The sequence below is a fragment of the Etheostoma spectabile genome, unplaced genomic scaffold (genome assembly GCF_008692095.1).
Source record: "Etheostoma spectabile isolate EspeVRDwgs_2016 unplaced genomic scaffold, UIUC_Espe_1.0 scaffold00001643, whole genome shotgun sequence".
In the NCBI taxonomy this organism is placed as follows: domain Eukaryota; kingdom Metazoa; phylum Chordata; class Actinopteri; order Perciformes; family Percidae; genus Etheostoma; species Etheostoma spectabile.
Window position 1 is genome coordinate 7,631 of NW_022602787.1, and position 26,087 is coordinate 33,717.

At 40.7% G+C, this 26,087-nt stretch overlaps 1 protein-coding gene and 1 pseudogene across 1 annotated transcript; both read right to left on the reverse strand.

Annotated features, from left to right (window-relative positions):
• Positions 1-419: 419 nt before the first annotated feature.
• LOC116675216 (exportin-4) lies at positions 420-13,625 on the reverse strand (the record flags this gene model as incomplete). Its single annotated transcript, XM_032507208.1, has 6 exons — positions 13,518-13,625; positions 9,357-9,461; positions 6,952-7,093; positions 4,263-4,401; positions 727-843; positions 420-620 (listed from the first exon to the last, which is right to left on the reverse strand). Coding segments are annotated over exons 3-6 (552 nt in total), but the record flags the coding sequence as incomplete, so codon positions are not given.
• A 5,453-nt stretch (positions 13,626-19,078) lies between these two features.
• LOC116675215 (serine/threonine-protein kinase LATS2-like) lies at positions 19,079-26,048 on the reverse strand (annotated as a pseudogene).
• Between the last annotated feature and the right edge of the window lie 39 nt (positions 26,049-26,087).

A 26,087-nucleotide genomic window follows, 5' to 3' on the forward strand; every position in this document is an offset into this window, starting at 1 on the left:
AAACTTAATTTCAATGTTCCCCTTTTATTAAACGTCCAAAAAGTTGTTTAATGTTTGGATAACATATTAAAACCATCCCGATCATCTTTTTTTTTTTTTAATAATAACTGAATTCTGTCTGCAAATGAGTATCATGATGCCAGATTTCAGCAGTTAAATTGTTGATTAAAATCTCAAACCAATAAAAGTCAATGGCTAAACCCACACAAAAGAAGACCACTAGGGTTTTAAGATGCCATTCTGTGCCCAACTAGGCGTAATTACTCTGTAAAACACTGTGAAATGAAATCCATAAACTGTTCTTAATGTGGGGTTATGAAGGTAACTCAGACTGACCTGTTTTTCCTCGGCATACTTTTTCGCACAACGCATCCAATCACGAGTAATGATCTAGAAATCGTGACTTTTTTTATCCTAACTTTCCAGGCGTAAGACTCCACATCAGCCTCTGACAAAGAAAGGATATGATTGGGTGGCAGGAAGTTCCAGCAGAGGACCTGGTTGGCCAGAGCGAGGTAGCGCTGGAAGACCGACGACATCTGGGCGTTAAGGTTTTCTCTGCGGCTGAACTCCTGCAGCACCTCCATGGTCAACATGAAGATCTGATGCAGGCCCTCCTCCTGGAAATGAGGGAGGTGCGGAAGAAGAATGACTGGAGGAGTAAAAGCTTGAAGTACTAGAAGCACCTGAAAACAAAGAACGTGAAAGGTGAAGTAGGAAACACACCTGGAACAGACGCTTGCAGCTGCCGTGAAACTCCATGCTGAGGCCGATGCTGCTGGTCTTACTGGAGCTGGAGAACTCGCTGAGCAGAGCCGTCAAGATGGAGCAGGCCAGTGTTTGCTGCAGCAGAGAGGGTTGTGTGATCACACAGAACAAATGTTACACAAAGAGCTGTACTGCAGTCAAAGTTGAGCAACAGCAATAAGTCGTCAAGACTTAAAAAAGTTTTTGCGTACATTTTAGATACGTGTGCATTGCACTGAAAAAAATAAAAGTCTACTGAAAAAAGTCAGCATTCAACGTGTATTTTCATCGTGCTGTTGATATTGCTCCACAATGCAGCACACAAAGGAAAGGGAGCAGCTGCAAAAAATTTAACCAAGTTGTGGTTTGTGGTGAGACAGCTCAGAAGAAAAAAAAAAAAAGTCTACGAAAACAATAACAAGTATGAAATCTCTTGGAACAACATTTTGTTTTCTCCTTTGTCAGGATTACTTGGTCGTGATGTTCCAGAGCCGCAATGAAACCGACTTCTCAGTGCACATGTTGCCTAATGTCCTACAACATAGTAAAGTATATTGATTTTCGTTGCACACCAACTGCAAACGTGTACTAGAATATATTGTGTACCCTTGGCATGTGGTAAGGAAACGGGACACAGAATGGATATATTTCCTTATGACCTATTCATAGATAAATGATTACTGGTAAAAAGGTTCTCTCATCTCAGCTATTTCAGGTCAAATTATCCTGACATCCATTCTCAAATACAACTACTCTGACTGTAGTTTAGTTTAGTTTTCCCACAGTTGTTGGATTTATTTCCAAACAAACACTACATTAGATTAGACTTCTCTGATCACTTCCTCCTGTCTGGTTTTGTGCATCCTTATCAGTTGCTTTTAGACATGCACCGATTGACCGGCTGGTTTTCACGTGACCCGCCGTGACCGGCGACCGGCAGGTCAGACCGACATATGCCGATTTGATGCCGGTCAAATGCACTCGGGCGCCGCATGTTTACCATCGCGCAACATCCGCATCACACGTGCACAAGCAAGCTCTCCATCAGCGGTTGATGAAATGTGAGAAAAGCTCTGCCGAGCGGTGTGCTCAGCTGATCTCTCTCCCCTCTGAGGCTGAACAACTGGAACAAGAAAACCGCGTGCACAGCAACAGTAGATCGGAAAATAGCGTTGGGCACACTGATTTTGATGAATTTACCGTTTATCAGACCCCAGATGAGACAGCTGATGACGGTCCCTCGGACCCCCCAGTGCAGGAGACGCGGTCTGTATTCCTCCGACACGATGCGTTAACGTTTCCGTTTAAACCCTTTCCAGGTTAGTGGGGATGCATACCGCAACAACGTAGTGGTCTCCCCTCAGCGTTTAGTTTAGTTACTAAACCGTCTGTAGAATGAGCGGTGACGTTAAATCGTCCGTTTCAGGTAACAGCACCCTGGGGTACCGTCTATTTGCTGGGTTGTTCCGAGATAACCGTACCGTTTACAGATAAGTCTTTGGTATAGATCATATTTATTCACAATGACAAAGTCAGCAAACGTGCTAAAAAAAGGAAGTACATGCTTTTTTTCAGGTAACTACTGTTAACGTTCAAACGGGCCCGTGTGTGGATCTTATGAGAGATATTTATATTGCAAGGCTATATTTAATTTTTAATTTATTTTTGTTGTTTATATATTTTATTGCCATTATCTGTTTCCCCTGTTTTCATACATACATACATACATACATACACATACATACATACATACATACATACATACATAAGTTCAGTTTGCTAAATATATCAAATTTGTTTAGTTGGATATTGGATGTGAAAAGAAGGAAATTGTTCTTCCAAACATTGCACTTTAGATGTGTGTGAATTTCCCAAACCAGGAGTAATTTATATAGTTCTCTTTATAGGCATCGATTATCTGTTCAAAAAATGTTCTATGCAAAATGTACTATTAAAGAAAAGATAGAAAATAAATATTTGTGTGTGCTTAAAGTGGTTAAAAAATATGAAATCGGAATCGGCTAAATTGGCAGGCCAAACTCGATGAAAAATCGGAATCGGCCTAAACAGCTGTAGCTGGTGCATCTCTAGCTGCTTTCAGCCCTCCACAGGGACACAGCTGTCCTTTTCTACTGTGGGGTTTAGTTAAGGACACGAATGAAATAGTGCCATCTACTGGATTAAGAGGAGATTTCCAATTTGCTTTTATAATACAATGTTTGACCAGTATGCAGTAGTACGCTCACAGTACAACACCACAAATATTTTAGAATAAAAAAAAAAAACACTAACAGAATTTGTATATAAAATCAATTTGAGTGCATGAGCAAAGAAAACAAGATACTCAATATTAAACTTTCTTTTGACCACAGGAACACGCCTGAAGTTTTCCCCCCCCGCATGGATTTTGTGCCATTTTTTTGTAAATCAGAGCCAGATACCATGCAGGAGGTTGGTAACCAGGGCACAAATGTGGTCCATCAAGTCACAAATATAATAAATGTGATCAAACTGTTCATCTCATGTTTTAAATACACTCAAGTTCTACCATTCATCTGTATTTTGGGTAACTGTTTTGAGTCTGTTTATGTATTCTGAGACTATAAGAACAGGACTGAATAGAGAAAAGATTAGAACACGCAGTGGTGTAGTCTTTGTTTTGAAAGCCAGCCTCATTATTTGTAACTTTTATCTTTTGAAACTAAACTTGCACATGTGGTGTTTGACAAAATGGCAAACATGGACTATGGACATGTATTAAATTTAAACCAGTGTAGTAAAAAAGTACAATATTTCCCTCAGAATTGTATTGGAGTAGAAGTATTAAGTAGCAGAAAATGAAACTACAAGTACCAAAATAGTATCTAAGAGCAGTACTTGTATAAATGTATTTGATTACTCCCCACCGCTGGTAGAGGCAGAGATGGTTCACAAAACTGATGCATGTTGTCATAAATTATCTACTTCTGTGCTTTGTTTGGGTTAGTCCATAAGTAAAATGTATTCTCTTCTTAAATTATTTCATTTTCAGCCTGAATCAAGTTTTGTAAAGCTGCCTAAAAGTCCCCAACACATAGCTATTTACTAATTTAATGTCAAAACTTAAGCTTACAGTAAACCATAAAGTCTTTTACCAACGGTAGATGTCAAGAAATTAATTCACTCTAAACCTAATATGGATTAAGTTGCCTTTTCCTCTCAATTTAAGAAGCATCTATACGAAAGAGCTTTGACATAGCGGAAGAAATGTTGATGATTTAATGTCATTAACGTGGATGAAAACCAAAACATCCCATGATCTTTTAAATCGTTGTATTATAACGCATGAGTTCCCTGGTCTATGTTCTGTATAGTGACGTCTATATTGTTTTCTTGTCTTTATGTTGTCAAAAATGCTTTGTGATTTCAGCTGCAACCTTATACAATAAAAACTAAAATTACTTGAACAATGATCGATTATTTGTTCATTGTAACCAAATTAACCGATTCAAATACATTATGTACATCTGTCTCACCACTGTGGTGTTTCCGCTGCTGATGAGCTGTCCGACCTCGTGAAAGATGCTTTTGCAGTTGATGCTTTTGTCTAGTGAGCCCCTCTTCACGATGACCGCCACCGCCAGAAGGATCTGCTCACGGACGTACTTCTGGAGACTGGAGAGAAACAGGGAGGCGGTTGGAAGACACTTACAGGAAGTGCAACACACATCAGAATCAGAATCAGCTTTATTGACCAGGTATGAAGACACATACGAGGAATTTTCCTTCGGAGCATAGTTGCTCACAATGTGCTTACACATTCAAAACAAACAACCAAACAAACAGTACATACACACTAATATAGACACACTAATATAGACACACTGATATATACACACTAATATATACATACTCTAAACAGAAACAATGTAGAGAGATGAGGGCAATGAAGAGACCAATAAAAAATATTTAAATGTGGAACATAGTGCAAAGGGTACTGGGATAAATAGTATTAAGTTATTATATTACAATATGAACAGAATGAACATTATGAACAGTTCTGAAATAGGAAATGAGAGTGATGAATAAGTAATGGATAATAAGTGAGATATGAGAATGAGAATGATGAATAAATATTACATAAATGGAATAATAGTGGAACCAGTGACCAGGTGCTGTAGAGACCGTGTTACTGGGTTATTGGCCAGAACTGAACCTGACACTGTGGGTCAGTAGTCAGCTGTTTATCAGAGAGATGGCTTGTGGGTAGAAACTGTTCCTGAATCTGTTGGTTTTGGCGTACAGTGCTCTGTAGCGCCCCCCAGAGGGCAGAAGCTGGTGGGGTTAACATGAGGTTAACTGAACACTGACCACCGCAGGGACTGAGACGTCGTCTGCGTGTTCACAGCTGCAGCTTATTTTCTTTGACCTGTATCACATGGAAAGTTTAACTTACTTTTTTTTTTTTTTTAGTGCCGTCAGTTAAACGTGTTATTAACGACGTCAATTTCTTTTATTGCGCGGTTTAACGTTCTTTTTGGCCTAGCAAACTTTGTAGTTTTTTTTTTTTTCTTCACATGTTGTTTGCAACAACTGGTAACGTTAGAAAAACTACAACACCACATCAGATCTAGCTAGACCGGAAAAAACAACAACAAGCACGCCGCAAACACACTTGTTTGGGCTTGCGAGCCGGCCAAAAAGCAGTTACATTACGTTTTGAGTTAGTAATAAAAAAAAACAGAAAAACAGTTGCGCAAAGCAAGCCGATCCACTTTTCCCATGTTAAGAGCATTAAAATGAGACAAAATAATGGGAAGAAAATGAAGGGACATTTAGAATAGACAAAAATATGTGATTATTTGAGATTAATTGCGAGTTAACTATGACATTAATGCAATTATTGGCAACTAAATATTTAAAATTGTTTAACTGCACTATATATATATTTTTTTTAAATCACACTCTCAACACAAGTAAGAGTAAACAGAAACCCCACTGGCTTGTTTGATGAACAGTTTGGTAACCTGTCCCTGCACCAGGTCAGCGTTTCTGTAACTTGTTCATATAAAATTGGTCTGTGCTCTTCTTCGCTGCTGTTTTTACCAGCGTACTACACATGAAGAATCGGTCGATTAGAAACATCAGCCTAGACTTCTGTCCAATTCATTTAGGGCATAAAAACCTATTAGTTTAAATAGGTTGATTTTTTTAAGATAAGGAATGTAAAGCATTTGGGGAATCTTGTTATTTGGAGGACCCCAATTTCAAATGGCATTAATATTACTTGCACAAACAAATACGCTCCTGCTCATCAAATAGACCTTTCTACTGTATATCTGTTGGATTTGACAGTTTGTTGATACATATTGAAGGCCCTGAACACCCACACAGGTGCTTCTCGTTAACGTGGCTGAGGGGACCTTTTCCAGGACTGTGCAGGTGTGGTTAGACTCCTCCATTGCCCGTCTCCAGATGGTATGGATTCCTGCTGCACGTCTTTTAACCGGCACACGTAAACATGAGCACATTTCCCCCATTTTAACCTCACTCCACTGGCGGCTGCCTGCTCAATTTAGGATATCCATTTTAAAATTCTTTTATTTGCTTTTAAAGCCTTGAATGGTCTTGCCCCGTCCTACCTCGCTGAGTTTATCCGCCCTTACGTACCGACACACTCCCTCAGGTCAGGTGATCAGCTGCTCCTGAGTGTGCCTAAAACTAAGCAAATTGTGGAATGCCTCTGCACGTTAAACAGGCCTCTTCTTTGTCTGTTTTTAAATCACGTCGTAAAACCCACCTCTTCTCTGTGGCCTTTGACACCTAGTAGGATGTCAACTTCATTTACTGCATTTCATTATTTAGTTTAATTGTTTTAATTGCACAGGTATTATTTTTTACTCGTGTTATAATGTTATGTTTCTTTTTGTACTTTTCTGTACAGCACTTTGGTGGTTTTAAAGTGCTTAACAAATAAAGTTGGATTGGATTAGACTGACATCTTCCTGAGTCCACTTTAAGTGTTGTTGCCCCTGTTAGGGCAGACCAAAAAAAACAACCTTTGTCATTCCTATTGGCGTGGGTGTTCAGAGGCTTTAAAGGCTCTTGAATTACTCAATTTTCTGTGCATCACTCACCATTGAAGGTCTAATAATAATAATAATAATATTAAGAGACCTGCAAGACAAGCACAGGTTTAATTATGCCCCTTTCCTCCTTTCTTACTTGGGTCTTTGTAAGACGTAGGTGAGGAGAAAGGCCCGGAGCGACTCAATGCTGCTCTTCTCCAGCAGGATCCACTCCCGCACCACCGCCTCCATGATGGCCGTGGCCGCCTGGAACAGCACGTAGTCCACCTTACTGGTCTCTGGAGACCAGAAAAAAGAAAGTGGATCAGACGAAATACAAAGATAAAGGAGAAAAAGAGAAGTGGGTTAAAGTAAAGTGCGTAGTAGTTGGCGCGTCCACATGATACAAGCCTTCCGTGATCGTGCACAGCCCCCCATCCCTCCTCCACAAAGCTAGTAGCCAAGGAGTACACGGAGGATTTAAAAAAAAAAAGAAAAAAAAAAAAAGAAAAGAAAACTCTTCAGGATAGGCAATTATCTTTAATAGAGTTTCTGCCCGCGAAAGTCACCGGATGACACAATCTTCTGAACATAGCCTTGAGATATAGAGAGAGAGTTGTGTGGAGTTGATGGTCTTAATTCAAGGTCAAAGGTCAAAGTTTATTTCTATAGCAATTGTACAAGTGCTGTACAATTATAGATAACAACGTAGGAAAAAAGCATAACAAATACTCGAAAAACATCAAAACAGAATATGCCAAAAACAACAAAAAACAGACAACAGATAAAAAGCTTTGCTCAATTCAATAACAACAACAAAATGTCACAGCTCAGCAAAGCAAAAGTGATTTAAAAGTGATTTAAACTCTCAATAGAGGACGCTGCTCTAATGTTGAGAGGGAGAGAGTTGCAGAGCTTCGGACCTGCCACCGAGAAAGCTCTGTCCCCTCTGGTCTTCAGTCTGGTTCTGGGACAGTCTAAAAGCAACTGGTCCTGGACCTGAGTGCTCTGACTGGAGCGTACAAAACCAGCATATCAGATAAATATGATGGTGCCAGCCCATTAAGAGATTTAAAAACAAACAATAAGATCTTAAAATGGATTCTAAAATCCAAAATCCAAAATAGTCTTTATTAGCTTTGTAGTAACTCATTTGCCAATGGTTTGAATGTAACGGACGTTCCCAGGAAGTCCTGGGAAATAAATTCTGCTTATTAAGTCATTTCTTTCAAAGCATGTTATGATGTGAAAACTGTTGAAACCCCAAATTAAAGTAATACAATACACAGCTATTTTACACTTTGCAGAAATATTGTTGAGTTTAGAGTTGGGAATTCTTGTGTTGCGTTTAAACACAAGTGCTGTCACAGTTAACGTAAAAAAAACAAAAAAAAACAAGCTTTTACAACTGAAACTGGTGTCGTATAGTATGGCGTTGCAGATTCCCTGGTGGTTTATTACTGCTGCTTTTAACGGCTATCAGTTTCATATTGTCAATATAAATAACATTCCATTCATACGTAAGTGTTTGGAAACACACTTCTTCCTTTGTTTGGAAACAAAATGTTCAAAATTAAAACATTAGGCAAAATCAAGCTAGAGTGACATGGACTGAGTTTGACAGTTTGTTGGGTTTAACAGAGTTTAAGCCAAACAGTACTGTAGTGCAGTGATTCCCAAAGTGGGGGTCGGGACCCACAGGGGGGTCGCGAGCCAGAGAGGGGGGTGTCGCGAGTTGATTTCCAGAAATAAAACTAAAATTTAAAAACGATTAGAAATAGCGTATGTTAGCCATGATTTTAACACAAGATAAAACTAGTGGCTACATTTAAAATACAACCAAGCAAATAATTAAACAGAGAACAGCTCTTTGGATTTTCTTTCTTTCCGAGTAGCGGTCTCCAACATTAAACCATCTCATTAGGCGAGGTTAAGTTCAAATTAAAGTAATGAGTAAATTACTGTAAAATAATGTCATGGCTGTTGTGTTATTTTGTGTTGTCAATATGCTCATTTTGGATACGCCTATAGTGCGTGCGCGGTTGCGCGCAATGTTTGTATACGTTTATAGTGGGGGGGGGGGGTCGCAAGTCACTTGCACCGTTACTTTGGGGGTCGTGGGCTGAAAGTTTTGGGAACCCCTGCTGTAGTGAATCCTTCATTGAGGTTATAATGTTCAGTTTTTAATTTAAATTCTTTCAAAAAGGTCTTGATTTAACTGTATAATCATTCTGGATGATATCATTTGTGCTGCTGTTGAGTTGTATTATTTTACAAAGAGGTGTTTCTAATTTACCTCGTTGATATGAACATGGTGGACAAAATAAATGAGAACAATATTCTGTCTGAATGGGGTGTATGACGTTGATAGCCGGTTTGTCATCATAACATCAGTGGCTGAAGCCCAGATTGGAGTAGTTAAATGGAAACACCTACCCCGTTTTGAATTCTATGAAAAAACAGAGTTGTCTTATTTGGATTAATTTTTGTTCATTTAAAAAAAAATAATAATCCTAGGTTAAAATGATGCTGTGCAGTCTAAATGATCACGTCAATAGTTACCTAGGATGTGTTTGCAGATGGCAAAAGGGATTTGGATTTCCTGAAGGAGAGGAATATATGTTCAGCATGCTGTCTCTGTTCGGTGCTGACCATGGACGGCGGTGCCTGTAAACACACACACAAGAAAAAACAACATTTACAGACTGCCGTGTTAATGCAGACACCTGCCTCCCTTTCTGTTTATGAAGGCTAGTGCAGCAGACAAATGGATAAAAGGAAAGAAATGAGGGCCATGTGGCATTCAAATGTTGATTTAGAATTAAAATGTCAACAATATGAGTGAAGTTTCAAAGATTAAGACTATTCGGTACAGCCTTTAGTATTACAGTCACACACCCTGGTATTCTACTTAAGGTTGGGTATCGTCTCCGATGCCGAACCAGTACTTTGGAAATTATTCTGATTCCTAAACCGATTCTAGAAAAACTAAAAATGACATCAAAGAAATCCTCTTTTCTAGAGTTTATTTTATTTAAATTTACCAATATATTAACGGTTTAAAGTACTTAAATATATAATAAGTAAAAACGTAAGTCACCTAACTACTATAATTTAACAATAAATATCAGTTACACTATTAATAAGTAACAACAAAATAAATGTTGGGTTGCTATGCTAACCAGAGCCCAGAGGGAAATATGGCATTTTAAAAGTAGCCTACATTTCCGGTAGCTAGCTAACGATAGACTACAGAGAAAGTGTGATATTTTTACGTTCGTAAAAATGGAGGGAGAGAGGGAAAATGTTTCAGTCGACACTTTAAGTGGAACTGAACATTGCTTTGTAATGCGATCTGATTCCTACCGGTGGCATAGTGGAACCGGGCTTTGGTACCCAACCCTAATAATACTGTTGTCATACTTTACAGAAGAAGTATAAGACAGACAATAACAGAAAACCCTCCACAATAACAAAATATGAAACACACAGACAGACAGACAGACAGACAGACAGACAGACAGACAGACAGACACACAGACAGACACACAGACACACACACACACACACACACACACACACACACACACACACACACACACACACACACACACACACACACACACACACACCACAGACAGAGACACACACAGACAGAGACACACACACACACACACACACACACACACACACCAGGAAAGTTGCATGCTAAAAACCTTTTAAATGAGAGCATACATGCAGGTGCACACACAAGCTCAGACTGTTGCAGAGGTGATGTGATGTATTTTGCGGTTGAACTGCATTGCATTATACCATTAGGGTGACTAAATGTTATGAAAAACCTCTTAATATAATGAAACACAGTTCAGCAGCACTACTAATTTTTGAATAAGTTATTCATTCACCATTAACAGCTTGTACTGAGGTACAAAATGATTGGCACAGCCCTGGTGAAGGAACGCACACAAGGTTCACAATCCCTAAAACAATAATAACAGAAATGTAGACTGAACGGGGAGTTAGTGTCATATTCAACAGAGCATCTGTGTAGGTATGGGAAACCACACACAGCTTAGCTGATGTTAACGCAATGGGCTGTGCAAAAAAATAAATAAAAAGACTTTGGAAATCTGACATAAGTAATTAAGTACTAAAATGTATAAATGTTCGATATGTACCAATCCACAAAACACACAATTTGATTGATTGTATTACAATGATTTGATAAAACAACTAAATAAAACTGTTAGTAAGGGCTCGGCAATATATTAATAGTATATTGATATCTTGATACAAGATTAGATATTGTCTTGGATTTTGGATACCTTAATATGGTCTAAGTGTCGTCTTTTTACGATTTTACAGGCTGCAATACAGTGAATTGATGTAATTTTCTAAACTTATCAGACTGTAGCTGTTCTTTTATTTCCCTTTGCCCACTTTATTAATTCATACTATTACATCCACGGTAGTGATGATGATTTTTATTAATCACAAATCTTATTATGTAAATGTTTTGTGGAAGCACCAACAACCCTACAGTGGAGCAATATTAAAAAGGTTTCATTATATATATATATTAGGGGTGTGACGAGACGCTTACTCCACGAGACGAGACACATCACGAGATTGGGTTCACGAGAACGAGACGAGACGAGATTTTTTTAAAAATTTTAAAGAAATCCTTGATGAAATATATGAATGGAAAATAGTTTTTTTATTCAACTGAAAAATCACAAAATGCAAAACAATTTAGTTGCATTTTGAAATCAACTATTAATGATGAATGATGGCATTTTCTTCTTACAATGTTTACATATTGTGTTTGTCTTGTCTGTCACTCTTTCGCCGTTTATCATTTCCGCAGGAAAACCAAAATGTTGCCACACAAATGACTTAAAAGTGGTAGGGGGATCATCAATAGTAATTTCACGCTCCATCACGCTGACATCACATTGCCTCACGAGACAACTTTTCACCTCGACGAGAAATCTCGTCACGTTTTAATCTCGCGAGATCTCGTAAAACGAGATCTCGTCACACCCTTAATAAATATATATATATATATATATGTGTGTGTGTGTGTTGGTCAGTTTGTCTGCTTGACAGTTACATTTTGCAGCAATAAAATTGAAGTGAGATGAACAAACATTGAAATGTATCTTTTTTTTTTTTTTTAGATAAAACAGATGTTTTGGGGACATAATTTGAAAAATTTGAATTTGGAAAAAAAGGTTATACATTGCAATATATCACAGACGACTGTTGCAATATGTTTAAATCGCAATAATACTATATCATGAGGTAAGTATCATGATAATACATCATGAGGCCACTGGTAATTCCCGCCCCTTTAATTAACCAATTCAATACTTATTCCTTTGCACTATTTTATTTCTTCACAATCTACAGAATACTTGACATCAATAGACACCATATGTTGTTGGTCATTGTTGCTTTTTTATAAACAGTATATAATATACACACCCACAATATGATGTCAGACTGATAACCACGGCATTGTCCTGTTCAACTGGCTAAATAGTTAAATTCACAGGAATATTAAATCAAGAACCTTGTCCTGAATGGTAAAATATGATGCCACTTATCCTGGACGTATCCATGATGTAAATGCTTTGTGTGTCTTTTTAAACTCAACTTGACTCTGAGTAACTACTGCACATGAGTTCCTATGTGTGAAAACACAAATGGCAAATAAAGTTCTTGTTGATTCTTGATTCTGGACACTGAAACATATACATTTTGATTCATTACACCCCAAAACAAAGCCAGACATTGCTCACCATCCACTCACAAGACACCTGTTAAATAACACGTGACGGCAATGCACTTGTGTGATTTCAAGCAGGATTATATTATAAAAAAAACAACAACAAAAAAACTGAGCAACGATGCACTTAAAACCCCAAGAAGAAGCAAAATGGCAGGAAGCAAGAAGAAGAAGCTCTAGCTAGCTCATGTATCCGATCCACAGACTCATGTCATGACATGCGCACGGTTAGCCACCGGCTGTTAGCTGCTGCGTGCAGACAGTTGCTCCAAAGGGAGGCTCGAGAGAGTTGAACGAGGAGCAAAACGAGGCAAAACACTGGATGGAAATGAGTGTTTTAGGAGGAAACGTGACGCTACAGGAATGCTAAAGCTACAGACCGAGTGAATCCACAGCGACGGGATGCTCCAGCTGCCTCCTCCACAGAGTGCAACAAAAAAAAAAACAACTTAACGAACTGCAGTGTTTTTTTTCCAGTAGTTTCTGAAGCCGCATGGGAACGCGTCCAGAGCCGGGGCGGTGTTTTAGGATGGAGGTGGTTTACGAGAGGAAGGAGGGAAAGGGAAGGCGAGTGGGAATGTTGGGATTTTTTTGCGGGATGGAGACAGGCAAAGGTAGGGAAGGCGCCATGCATCGCGCGCACACACACACACACACACACACACACACACACACACACACACACACACACACACACACACACACACACACACACACACACACACACACACACACACACACACACACACACACACACACACACACACACACACACACACACTGACCGTGGCTCCGAAAAACTGAACACATTTAACAACAAAAACCGGGTTTAACCGCGGGCGTGCCCAAACGCCGACCTCCAGCCGACCCAGAGGTCCCGTATGAGTCCCGCCCGCCCCTTCGTGGCTGCGGAACAACGTTGAATCTCTCACCATTAAAACTTTGGCAGCGCTTTCCAGCTGTGTGATCACTTCTGGTGCACCGACCGCCGCCATCATCGCCGTCCCTCTCCAATGACGCGCCATGCGCTCTGCATTGTGGGATTACAGCTCTGCCCGGCACGGTTTCTCTTCATCCGACCCGTGCTGGGTTAACGTGGAGGCAGCGGGCTGTTATTATTATTATTTATTATTATTATTATTATTATTATTCAGACATGAGAAATATTTACTGTCTAACTCAAGTTCAGACTTTTTATTTTTTAGATATTTAAGTCCCATATTTAGCAAAAATATAATAATATATATATATATGATATAATAACTTAATACTATTTATCCCTGTACCCTTTGCACTATGTTCCACATTTAAATAATTTTTATTGGTCTCTTCATTGCACTCATCTCTCTACATTGTTTCTGTTTAGACTAGAGTATGTATATATTAGTGTGTCTATATCAGTGTGTCTATATCAGTGTGTCTATATCAGTGTGTCTATATCAGTGTGTCTATATCAGTGTGTCTATATCAGTGTGTCTATATCAGTGTGTCTATATCAGTGTGTATATATCAGTGTGTCTATATCAGTGTGTCTATATCAGTGTGTCTATATCAGTGTGTCTATATCAGTGTGTCTATATCAGTGTGTCTATATCAGTGTGTCTATATCAGTGTGTCTATATCAGTGTGTCTATATCAGTGTCTATATCAGTGTGTCTATATTAGTGTGTATATATCAGTGTGTATATATTAGTGTGTATATATTAGTGTGTCTATATTAGTGTGTCTATATCAGTGTGTCTATATCAGTGTGTCTGTATCAGTGTGTCTGTATCAGTGTGTCTGTATCAGTGTGTCTGTATCAGTGTGTCTATATCAGTGTCTATATCAGTGTGTCTATATTAGTGTGTCTATATTAGTGTGTCTATATCAGTGTGTCTATATCAGTGTGTCTATATCAGTGTGTCTATATCAGTGTGTCTATATCAGTGTGTCTATATCAGTGTGCATATATTAGTGTGCATATATTAGTGTGTCTATATCAGTGTCTATATCAGTGTATCTATATTAGTGTGTCTATATTAGTGTGTCTATATCAGTGTCTATATCAGTGTGTCTATATTAGTGTGTCTATATTAGTGTGTCTATATCAGTGTGTCTATATCAGTGTGTCTATATCAGTGTGTCTTTATCAGTGTGTCTATATCAGTGTGTCTATATCAGTGTGTCTATATCAGTGTGTCTATATCAGTGTGCATATATTAGTGTGCATATATTAGTGTGTCTATATCAGTGTCTATATCAGTGTATCTATATTAGTGTGTCTATATCAGTGTCTATATCAGTGTGTCTATATTAGTGTGTCTATATCAGTGTCTATATCAGTGTGTCTATATTAGTGTGTCTATATTAGTGTGTCTATATAAGTGTGTCTATATTAGTGTGTCTTTATCAGTGTGTATATATTGTTTGTTGGGTTGATTGTTTTGAATGTGTAAGCACATTGTGAGCAACTATGCTCCAAAGGAAAAATCCTCGTATGTGTCTTCATACCTGGTCAATAAAGCTGATTCTGATTCTGAAATATGACGATAAAACAGTATAGACAGTAGAAAGGTATATAAAAAGTAACCTTTTTTAACTTAAAAATTGCGTACTCAACTGTTAGGCTACACATATATATAGCCTACAATTTTCAGGTACTTGTACTTTACTTGAATTTTTCCATTCTGTGCCAATTTATACTTCTACTCAATTTAATTTTGAAAGCAGATGCACTTTTTACTTCACTGCATTTATTTGGCATTAGTTACTTTACAGATTCAGATTATGAATACAACCTATAAACTAATAAATCCTAATTAATTAATATGGATTAGGCTATACATCAACTCCATTTTTAAAGTGATGAACACATTGATGCATACAAAATTAAGCAATAATCAAGTGATATAATCATTCTGAAATGGTCCTTTCTGCATAATAGCACTATGTGCTTTTACTTTTGGCACAATGCACGATGCAAATACTTTTACTTAACTAAGCATTTAAATGCAGCACTTTTACTTGTAACAAACTAATAATTTTCAGGTTCTTAATATTTCCTTTTAATACCACTTTATACGAAAGCATTTGCACTTTTTACTCCACTTTTGACGGTTATCCTCTGCAGATTAGGATTTTACACATACAAGTTAATAGAAATATGATGTGTAGCTATAAACTACCATTCGCTACCTTTCAAGTTCACATTTCCATCAGGAAACGTAACACGTTTGTAACATTTATCAGTACTGTACCCTGACTGTAATTTCTCTCTTTTAAAGGCAGATAAATATTTTTCAAAAGATTACAGAAATAAAATCCTTTGTTGTATATTACATTATCAATGTGATTTCTCTCTGAAGCCATGGCAGTAACAAATAATAATAATAAAATTAATATATCATTCATTCACACATTAATGCAGTGAAATAATGCACTAGTCCAAGTTGGTTAATTTAATTTATACATACATTTTACACACAAGGACTGTGAAAGCATTTTTACAAATTCTCAGTTCATACATAAATGTAAAAAAAGAGATAGCTATCCCCATTACATCTTCTATAATACTGCGTAGACATGAGTTTTTGAACATTAGCACAAGGGGACTTTAAAAAGGGGAAACAAGATACAAAAAATATCTATATCTGTATAAATATCAATTAAAGAGTAACAGAATTGTATCATACATTAAAGAGTGTCAAAGGCAACAGAAGGCTCCTTAGAGTAGAAATACAAAATGAAAAGGATACACAAGTAAGTCTCGTGAAGAAATCAGATATCAAGTCAGTCAAAGATTGTCAGTCATCACTCTCTAACCTTAGAAACAGAAAAAAAAAAAAACACATCCAGGAAACACCTCACACACTCTGCAGAGAGTTGCGGCTCTCGTTATAAAGCTATTTTTCATGAAGCAGTCCATCCCGGTCGACGTAGATTGGCAACGGGAGGTTTATAAAAAATGGAAGTGGACATCTGGACCAGCTGAGGAAAAACTTAGGATGGGAAGAGTGAAAAGAGCAACAACTGTCTGCCTTAATCTCAATGATGGTGCCTTTGAGCAAGGCACTTCATCCATAATGGATCCAGTGGTGCTGCTCTGTGGAAGACTGCCGTTTATCTGGGAAGCTCACTGTCAACACTGGCTATGTTAAATGCAGTATACTGGCTTTAGTCCAATTTAAGCCATAATTAAACGCAGTCTTGACAAACAGCAAAAAAAGGTGCTTTCCCATCATGACTGCATGTGTCGGTCTGTGATGTGAAATTTACAGATGACCCGAGTTTCACCATTGCACAGTGGTGAAAGCCCTGTTTCCCTTTTCCTAAAACAATACGTTGCACAGAGATACATTGAGTTAAAGAAAAATGCCGCCATGCAATTTATTAAATAATGTATTGTTCTGCCCAATTTCACTCAAATCAACGGCCTTATCTATCTCTATTTACTTAAATGTATTGACTAGAATAAGAAGATTGTTGGTGCATGTGAACAAAGCCAGTGTGAATCTGATAAAAACTTCCACAGATAAATTATAATAACAGTTAAGAGGTCTGAAAAAGCTGATAAGATTGTGCTGCTCACTTTAGAACACAAGGCACATCGACAGAAAAACAAAACTTTCAATACATTGTAAGGCAAAATAAAAAAATCTTCTGTAACAAATCTGATCCTCACATTTTCCATCACCGTTATGCATCAGAAAAATCTCTTTAAAAAGGTTCTGACTTCTCTAACATTCCCTGTCATTAAAGTCGAATTCAGAATACTGTTGGAACAGTTTAGTGTTAAACGGTTCAGAGTGACACGGAGAGAGCAGTTCACTGATTGTCAATAAGCAAGAAAGTTCTGAATGATACCGTCAATACAGAACATGGCACAGGTCTGTAGTAAAAGCTAAACAACACTCACACTTGTGGTCATTCCGGATAAATGAAGAAAATGTACCAAACACTAAGTCTTTGTTGAAGTATAACCACTTGTTTTGTAAAAATAGAGAATTCTTTTTTTCAAATTCCGTTTCCTAAAGCCAACCTACCACGCTCCTCCTCATTCTCTAACCTTTATCTACTCTGTTCCCTCTCTCTCTCTGAACCAGAATGCTTTACACCCCCCTCTCCTGCATTCAGGACCAGCCCGTCTGCAGGAGCTGCAGAGTCCACCGTCGCTGTTCTGCAAACACTGATCGTCGTCATCATCATCATCATCATCATCATCATCATCATCATCATCACTGTCGTCTCCTTCGTCATCAAGAGGCGAAACACACTCCCAACATTCACTTAGAAAGGCACGCGGCTCATTACTTTCAAAACCCAAGCACACTTGGCAATAATGCAAACACTTCTTTTAAGCCACAACAAAACAAAAACAGGTACACATGTAATAACAATTATAATATTAATGTAAATAATATTAAACAAAATAATAAGCAGCATGTTGTAACTGAAGAGGATTCATATATATATATATATATATGAAAAAAAACAATATATTTGTACATTTCAGTACTAAAACGTTCAAAAAGGATAATAAGTGTTTAAAAAAAAAACTATATATAAATGTATTTTGTATTGCACATAGTACTATCACGTTTGCTAGTGTAAGAACATGTTGCTTTGCGTTTTCATGGCAGCCTCCAGAAGAGGAGGCTGTTTAAGTTACAATGCAACTCATCTTTGCGAAATAGCTGTAAAATTGTGCATCTCGGTGAACGCGTGTTCGTTTGCGAGAGCTTCGTTTCTCAGTCAGAAACCAACTCGGCACCATCCGACCCAACGGGTCCAGGCTTGTCCGGGTCTGGCTCTGATTTCTCTTAACTTTCTTAAATAAGGTGTCATTCTATTCATTAGTTCTTTTCTTAAAACAAAGCGGGGGGAATCATTCTTTTAATCTTTGAGCGGAAATTCACTGCATGTCAGGCTCTATAGACATTACAGTGGTTCAGTCTTTGATCCGACTAAAACCGTGTCGGACTTGATATTTAGAGCCTTGTCTGAACTCTACACACGCTCTTTGTGTAGGTGGAAGATTTTCATTTTGGGAGGTGAGCTTTGAAATGGTCAGTCACAATAGAGGATCAGTAACAGGAAACATTTTATAAACACAAGGATATGTGAAACAGCAAACTCTTGAGGGAAGAAGGATAAGGCTCCATCTTGAGAACACATTATTACACTGAATTACAGTTGGCACAAAATGAGGCAGCTGTGGATATATAGTATAGATGGAGCAACCCAAAAGATGTGGCTAATTTGTTTGGCATTTTGGTAAAGCAGATAAAGCAAGTTTATCTGATTTAATTGCAGAAATCTGAAAAATGAATGCTGCCAAAAGGGACGCAACAAGAGGGCTGCCAAACTGTTTTTCTCTGTGTTGGTGGAACCTGGGAAGTCAACGTCTTGAAATATGGACACTGAAATCTACCTGCAGAGACTGCTTTTTTCACCCTTTCCTTCAAGCTGTACTGAATGTGTGCTGAGTGTGTGCACATGCATGCAATGTGTCTTTGTAGCTTATTTTGCAGCAGCTGTGAAAGAGGTCCCCCCCACCCCGCGATCAATGAGGAAACTGGTTTCACTCATCGTTGCTTTGTCTGATATTCGAGTGTAAAGCAGCTCAGGACGTACAGACAGGACGTAGCTTCGGTGTCAGAAGATCACTGAGATGTTTCAGTCGTCCGTAAGACTCAAGGGTGGAAGGAATGGGACAAGAAACCGCTGGAAGAACCAGAAGTAGTCTTCGAATTAGAAGTCTTGTCTGTGATCTAGATATCCGTACACTCCCAATCGTTTTTTTCTTTCAACCTGTACAGTTTCTGAGTCTTATTCTTCTAACCGCTTTACCCTTGCTGCAGTCGGTCACATACAAAATTTTTCTTGGTCCCAGATCAGGGGAGTTTTGTACTTGAAGTCATTGTGGATGCACTATAGATTCCACAAGGTGGCGATGTTCATCAATCCTGTTCCAGCAACGTAACAATCACACATGCCAGATAGGCATAAACACACACACACTCCTGTGTAGAATGCACACCTCTACACACAGACACATACACAGAAGAAGAGCAGTGGTAGGTGGGAGGGTCATGAGCTGAATGATGAGCATTAAACCTGGTAATAACAGACACACGCCACCCACAAAGCCTGTCAGTCTGCCGCTCTACACGTACACCGGCTCACATCCCTCCCCCTGCTCTCCCTCTTCCTCTTCATCTTCCTCCTCCTCATCTTCTTCTTCGTCCTCCTCTTCTGGGCCCATGCTTGGCGACACCTCGCTGGCCTCAAGCGGTTTAGGGTAGCGGAAAGGACAGCCGTTGTCGTCGAAGAATCTGCGGAAGGTGAACTCGTAGAATGCGTGCTCCGGGTGCTTCCCGTGCGGGGAGCAGAGCGTGTCCAAGGTGCGGGTGCTGTCCCCGCTGTCACGCCACGCCCCAGGTCCACCCTCCTCCTCCACAGGGTCAAAGTTGGATGTGTCCATCGGGTGGGCGATCTTGGGCCGGTAGGGTGCCGGTTGCTGCCGCAGATTGCTGGAGAAGTCCATCTGGGTGAAGAAGGGGTGAGCCTTGATCTCGCCGGCGCCGTTGGCACCCAGGCGATCCTCCGCGGAGCAGCAGAGACGACCGATGATGTCGACGGCCTCAGGGCTCAGTTTTACCTGGGCAGGCACCTGCAGTGTGCTCTCCCAGTTAATGACCTGTGGAGGGGAGAGACACAATATATGAGGTCACCACAGCTAGGTACAGTGTAGATGTACATAGGCAGAAGGTATACTTTTATAATCTGTTGGATTCAAACCTACAATTGATATTGAAAGTTAATTCATGACCTTGGAACCAGTAGTTTCTGAATAATGTACAATCTTACCATTTTTAAACTACAAAAACTCTAAACATGATGTCTGAAGTCACATTTATACCTGGAAACTGCCTAAAATGAAGCCTGGCCTGGTGCAACTGAACTGATCCAGCAACACCAGGCTGTGATTCATTCATTAATTGGTCAATAATTCTATTTTTTAAATCAAAAGTGGGAATATTTGTCTTCTTCACTGACCTTAATCTGAGTCTCGGTAGGTGTGGGGGCCAGGAAGGGTGGCTGTCCCACCAGCATCTCAAACAGGATCACTCCCACGCTCCACCAGTCACACAGCTGGGTGTAACCTGCACAACAAGACACAACTGTCAGATTAATTGGTTAAGTGCACATACAGAACAAATCCAGTATCGTAGTAAGTATTTGTACACATACTTTAAAGTGTGTTGGCTCTGTACTTCAGCAGATTGATTTGAAATGATAGTGGATGAGGGTGTGCACATTGATGCTGGATCAACAGTGTACAACGTGTAGCCCTTTTTATACAGAGTTCCACAATTTTTGAACAGTATGACAAAAATCTGCGGTGTTCACCCAAATACCCTTAAATGAAAGCTCCCTGTCAGCATTTAAACATCACTGTTATATCTTCCTTTTTAATGTACTGTGCTGAGTACAGAGCCAACACAACAAAAAGGGTCTGTGTTCAAATATTCAAGGACTCTATTACACATGCAAAAAATGCAGCATGTCTGAGGACTCAGATCAGTTAATGTCACCCATCACGTCAGGTGATAACCTTTTGACACAACCTTTGAATTCTTTTGCCTCTGAACATGTTTACATTGTCTCTACTTGCCATAATATGTACTCTCTTTCTACAAAAAGCAGCACCTCTTTTATCTGTGTGGTTAAGTTAGCAAAAATCAAACCCAAATAAAAGGTTTCTGCAGTAAGAAGACACTTTATTTCAGACACTACTCAGCTGTATCTGCAGTAATTATCCCTTCTGTTCTCACCCACCTTTGCGCAGCAGCACCTCCGGTGCGATGTAGTTAGGTGTTCCCACCAGGGAGTGAGCCAGGCAGCGCTGGTGCTGCCGGTTGGCACGCTGCTCAAGCGTCATCAGCCGGTCGCCGCAGCGGCAGTTAGACACGTCGTCCCAGAAGTCACTGGGCTCCATGCTGTCCTGTCTGACGTGGCTCCCTGGAGGCGGAAGAAGGGGACAATACTGTTAAACTGCAGACAATAAACACACTGTCTGGGTTAGCTGGATGGGAAAGGTAACTATCGCCAGCACTTCGGAGGTGCCCTGAAGCATAGAACTTAATGACCGGCAAAAGAAAACTAGCATTGGACATGGTATCTGACAGTATGAATGTGCGTAAAAATGCGCCTGCAAGCTTATTTTGACAGAACGTGATTTCAAAAACAAGACAATTAAGGCTCAAGCATTCGGATTAGAGTAGATAAATGAGACATATCTGAAATATGATTCTCTATCAGAAAACAGTGAAAGCAAGAAGTTGTTCTAAGAAAAGACCATTTTCTGCATTAGGTTATACAGTACACTGTTACATAGGTTTCATGTTTACAAAATCCACGGAATCCTCCAGAATCTTTCTAATAATGTGTTGAATCCTGTGTTTATGTTAAAATATTTAGAGCACTTAACCATCATCACAAACTGCCCCACCTTTCTGGTAGTACTTGGAGTTGTGCGTCCAGCGGAAGCCCGTGCACAGACCAAAGTCCGTCAGCTTGATGTGTCCGTCCAGGTCAATGAGGATGTTGTCGGGCTTGATGTCGCGGTGAATGAAGCCCATCTTGTGGACGCTCTCGATGGCCAGCGTCAGCTCCGCCACGTAGAAGCGTGCAAGAGGTTCGGCGAAGACGCCCATACGAATGAGCAGGCTCATCATGTCTCCTCCGGGGATGTAATCCATGACGAAGTAGAGGCTGTCACGGTCCTGGAAGGAGTAGTAGAGACGCACCACCCACTCGTTGTCTGCCTCCGCCAGGATGTCACGCTCTGCTTTCACGTGGGCCACCTGCACCAAAGAAAGTAGTTACTGGCCGTGCCTGATTTGTAATGGATTAATACAGTAATAAAAGTAGCAACTGTAGGACTTCTTCATATACAGTATGAACAAAAATGTTAATTCACCTGGTTCCGGTTAAGGACATCTTTCTTGCGCAGTGTTTTCATGGCATAAAGTGCACCCGTGTCCACTTTACGTGTGAGACACACTTCACCAAAGGCACCTATACCCAAAGTCTTGATTTTGACAAACATGGACTTGTCCATTTTGGCACGGCGTAGCCTGTTGTAGTTGGACTCTTTCTGGTTCAGCATCTTCCTCATCTGCTCCTGCTCTGCTTCCGAAAGGCCAGCCTGGGCAGAAAGGACAGGGGTTAAAGAAACAGGACTAAACACATTTTTTTTTTTTAAGTACATTTTTTAATGTAAAAAATTTAACTAATTCTTTTATCTAAATGTCTGGGTCTGTCTTAAAGCAAGTCAAAAGGACAAAGGAGAAAATCATGACTTAGGACAAGCTCAGGCAAATAGAAGTGTGAACTCACTGCCTTCTCATCCCAAGACAACGAAATTGTTGTCTCAAACAAAAGTCCTGAGGGATAATTCTCTGGATGACAAACTCTTGGACATCACGGCTCCATACAACTAATTATCATTTTCATGTCCTATACAGAGAACAACTTTACCAGACAGCCACTGGTTTACTTTTCATTTCACCACACTATGGAGATCGACTTCCAGAGACTCAAAGCATTCTTTGAGACTGGACAAACCTTCACAGTGAACAATTTGCTGCTACCATTTATCTGTGTACGTTTTCCTCAGCTGCCTGAGAACTGATGGATGTCTGCTCTGCAGAATAGCAAAACATGGGCGCCCAGATAGCTCAGTTGGTAGAGCGGGTGCCATATATAGAGGTTTACTACTTGACGCAGCGGACCAGGGTTTGTCTCCGACTTGCGGCCCTTTGCTGTATGTCATTGCCCCCTCCGTCTCCCCCTTGTCTTCAGTTGTCCCATCAAAAATAAAAAGACCAAAAATGCCCAAAAAATTATCTTAAAAAAATATATCAAAACACAATGTCATTTATATCATTAAAATGAAAAATGTTGCCGCTTGCAAAACTTCTTTTCTTTCATTATGCAAAAATAAACATGCTAGCCATGTCTTCTGTTCTAATTTATTTTCGACTATAATGGTTCTAAAGCATGTTGTAAGTCACTTAAAGACAGTTTTTAGATTTTATTAAATATCCTAAAATACTTGTATTAATTATTATATAGTGTCTGCCTTGAATTTTAAAACAAGTCAGAACACCTATGTGTTCTCTGGAAAATGGTCTGTGATATTGTAAACACAATTTTTAGGTAATTAATTCCTATTTAAAGATGCTTTCCAGTGAAGCCAAACACTTAAATTAAGGTTATTTAAAATGGTCCATCCAATAGCAAAAGTGATGCAAATTACAGGACATGCAGGGCGTTATCACTCAGAGCCGGCTTAGCTCAGCTGGTAGAGCAGGTGCACACATATAGTCGTCGACGCAGCGGCCGCGGGTTTGACTTTGACCTGCAGCCCTTTGCTGCATGTCATACCCCCCACCTCTGTCTCCTATTTCATGTCTTCAACTGTCCTGTGGAAATAAAGGCCTAAAATGCCCCAAAAAAATGTCTTTCAATAACAAAAATAAAAAGAGCCTGCAGGGGTTTCATACATTGCTGTTGGGCGCTCAAGACACTCGCTAAGACTTGCAAGTTCATTTTCAAGACCTCTTTATTGCTTCTATAATCTCATTGCTTTCTGGGCGGTCTTACCTTGGACATCTCTTGTTCCAACTGAAGCCTGCGGTTCAGTTTCTGCTGGTGGGTCTTCATCACATTCTCTATGTGCTGCTCCATATAGAACTTGAAAGCAAAAGGGGAGTAGGTCTTGATGCGTGACTCTCTCTTCTCTTCATCACGTCCATTCTTCCTCACCGGAACCGGTGACGTCTGGATCTGCTTCTTGTCTTTTACATTTTTTCTCCCTTGCCCATCTTCGTCTTCTCTTTCACCTGCTGTCTCTCCTCGGCCTTTCCGCTCCCTCCACTGTCACCATGTGTGCTTCTGGCAGCAGGGCTGCTGAGTTCCTGAGCTCCACACATGACTCCGGCTCCTTCCTCCGGCCCAGACATGAGCAGGTTTTTGGGGTAAGGTGGCGGTGGGCAGCGCGGCTCCGGAGCAGGCTCAAGAGTATAGGTCTCCTCTGGCATGTAGGTCAGAGGCTCCGCTGCGTCCTGGGCCTGAGCAGTCATCCAGCTGGGGTGACACGGTCCCACAGCCGTCTTGGGTTCTGGCCTCATCACACGGATACTCTTGACCGGCTGTTGGATCGGCGGGGATGTAACAGCCGGGATGGTGTTCGGAGGGCCCAAGGAGGAGTCCTGTTTGCCAGCTGTGGGGGCGCAGCCATTGCAGGCCGGACACCATTGGGCCCGCAGAGCGACTGTTGAAGGAGTTGGTTCTGCTGGGGACACACACCTCCCCCCTGAATGGGCCTGGGGCTGGGGTTGTCTGGCTTGAGGAGCACTTTCAGGACCTGGAGGCCCCGCCCAGTGGTGCTCATACAGGTCCAAGTTGAGGCTAGCTCTGGATGGTGTCATCAATCCCTGGGGCATGTCGGAGAAGTCAGGGCCCATTGCTGCCACCCCACCTGGGGAACGGGACATCATGTGGACCTGGTGGGAGGTGGGGCTGGCCTGGCATGGGTGAGAATGAGAGGACATGTACAGGTTAGCAGGGTATCCTCCCCCTCCTGGACCATTCTGGCCCATGGCCCCTTTCCCCTGCATGTTGACGTAGTTGTCTGGGGGCGCCATGGGGGGCGGTGCCATCTTGTTTCTGGAAGGAGGCGGTTCTCTTAACTCCATAGCCAGCCGGCTCCATCATGTGTGGACTGGCGTGGCTGTAGTCATAGTGGGGGCCTGGGACGGGGCCCCCCTGGTGGCTGAGGCTGGAGCTGCAGAGGCTGCCCAGGGACGTTGTAGCTCATCATGGGCCCGTGCTGCTCCATACCGCCAGGGTAGCCCTTCTGCTGGGCCCCTGGAGGGTACATGGTGTTGGCTGGGTTTCTCTGGGTGGCCATCACTTGTGGATAGTGCCCATACTGGGAGGTCGCCCCCTCGGGTTTCCCATAGCAGGGCCCTGTGTCCCACCAGACGGAGGCTCATGTAGTTCATTACAGGGGGAGCGCTCATGTAGGGTCTGGGCATCTCACCCTCAGGGCCCGTATCCACCTGCCCCCCTCGTACATGGGAGCCCCCATCTGGTGGTAAGGAGGCATGGCACCAGCCTCGCCTGGAGCCTCTAGTGCAGGTCGTGGTCCATCGATTTCGGCATGCCAACTTTTCCTGAAAGGAGAAGGAATAGGATCACTTAATATATAACGTAACAAAATCATTTGATTAAACTTCCTGTAAGTAACTAGATCATTTAGCACATACAATGAATAATGTAGTAAAGAGATGTGCAGAGTCATTAAATCTACTAGCCATGGTCAACTTATTGAGGTTGTATTTGTACCTGGAGAAGTCTGGTGCTTGATGACACGGACATGAGCTCATTTCGGGGTCGAGGTAACCCATTTTGCTGATGTACTCTAAGGCTGCTTCGATGTTCCTACT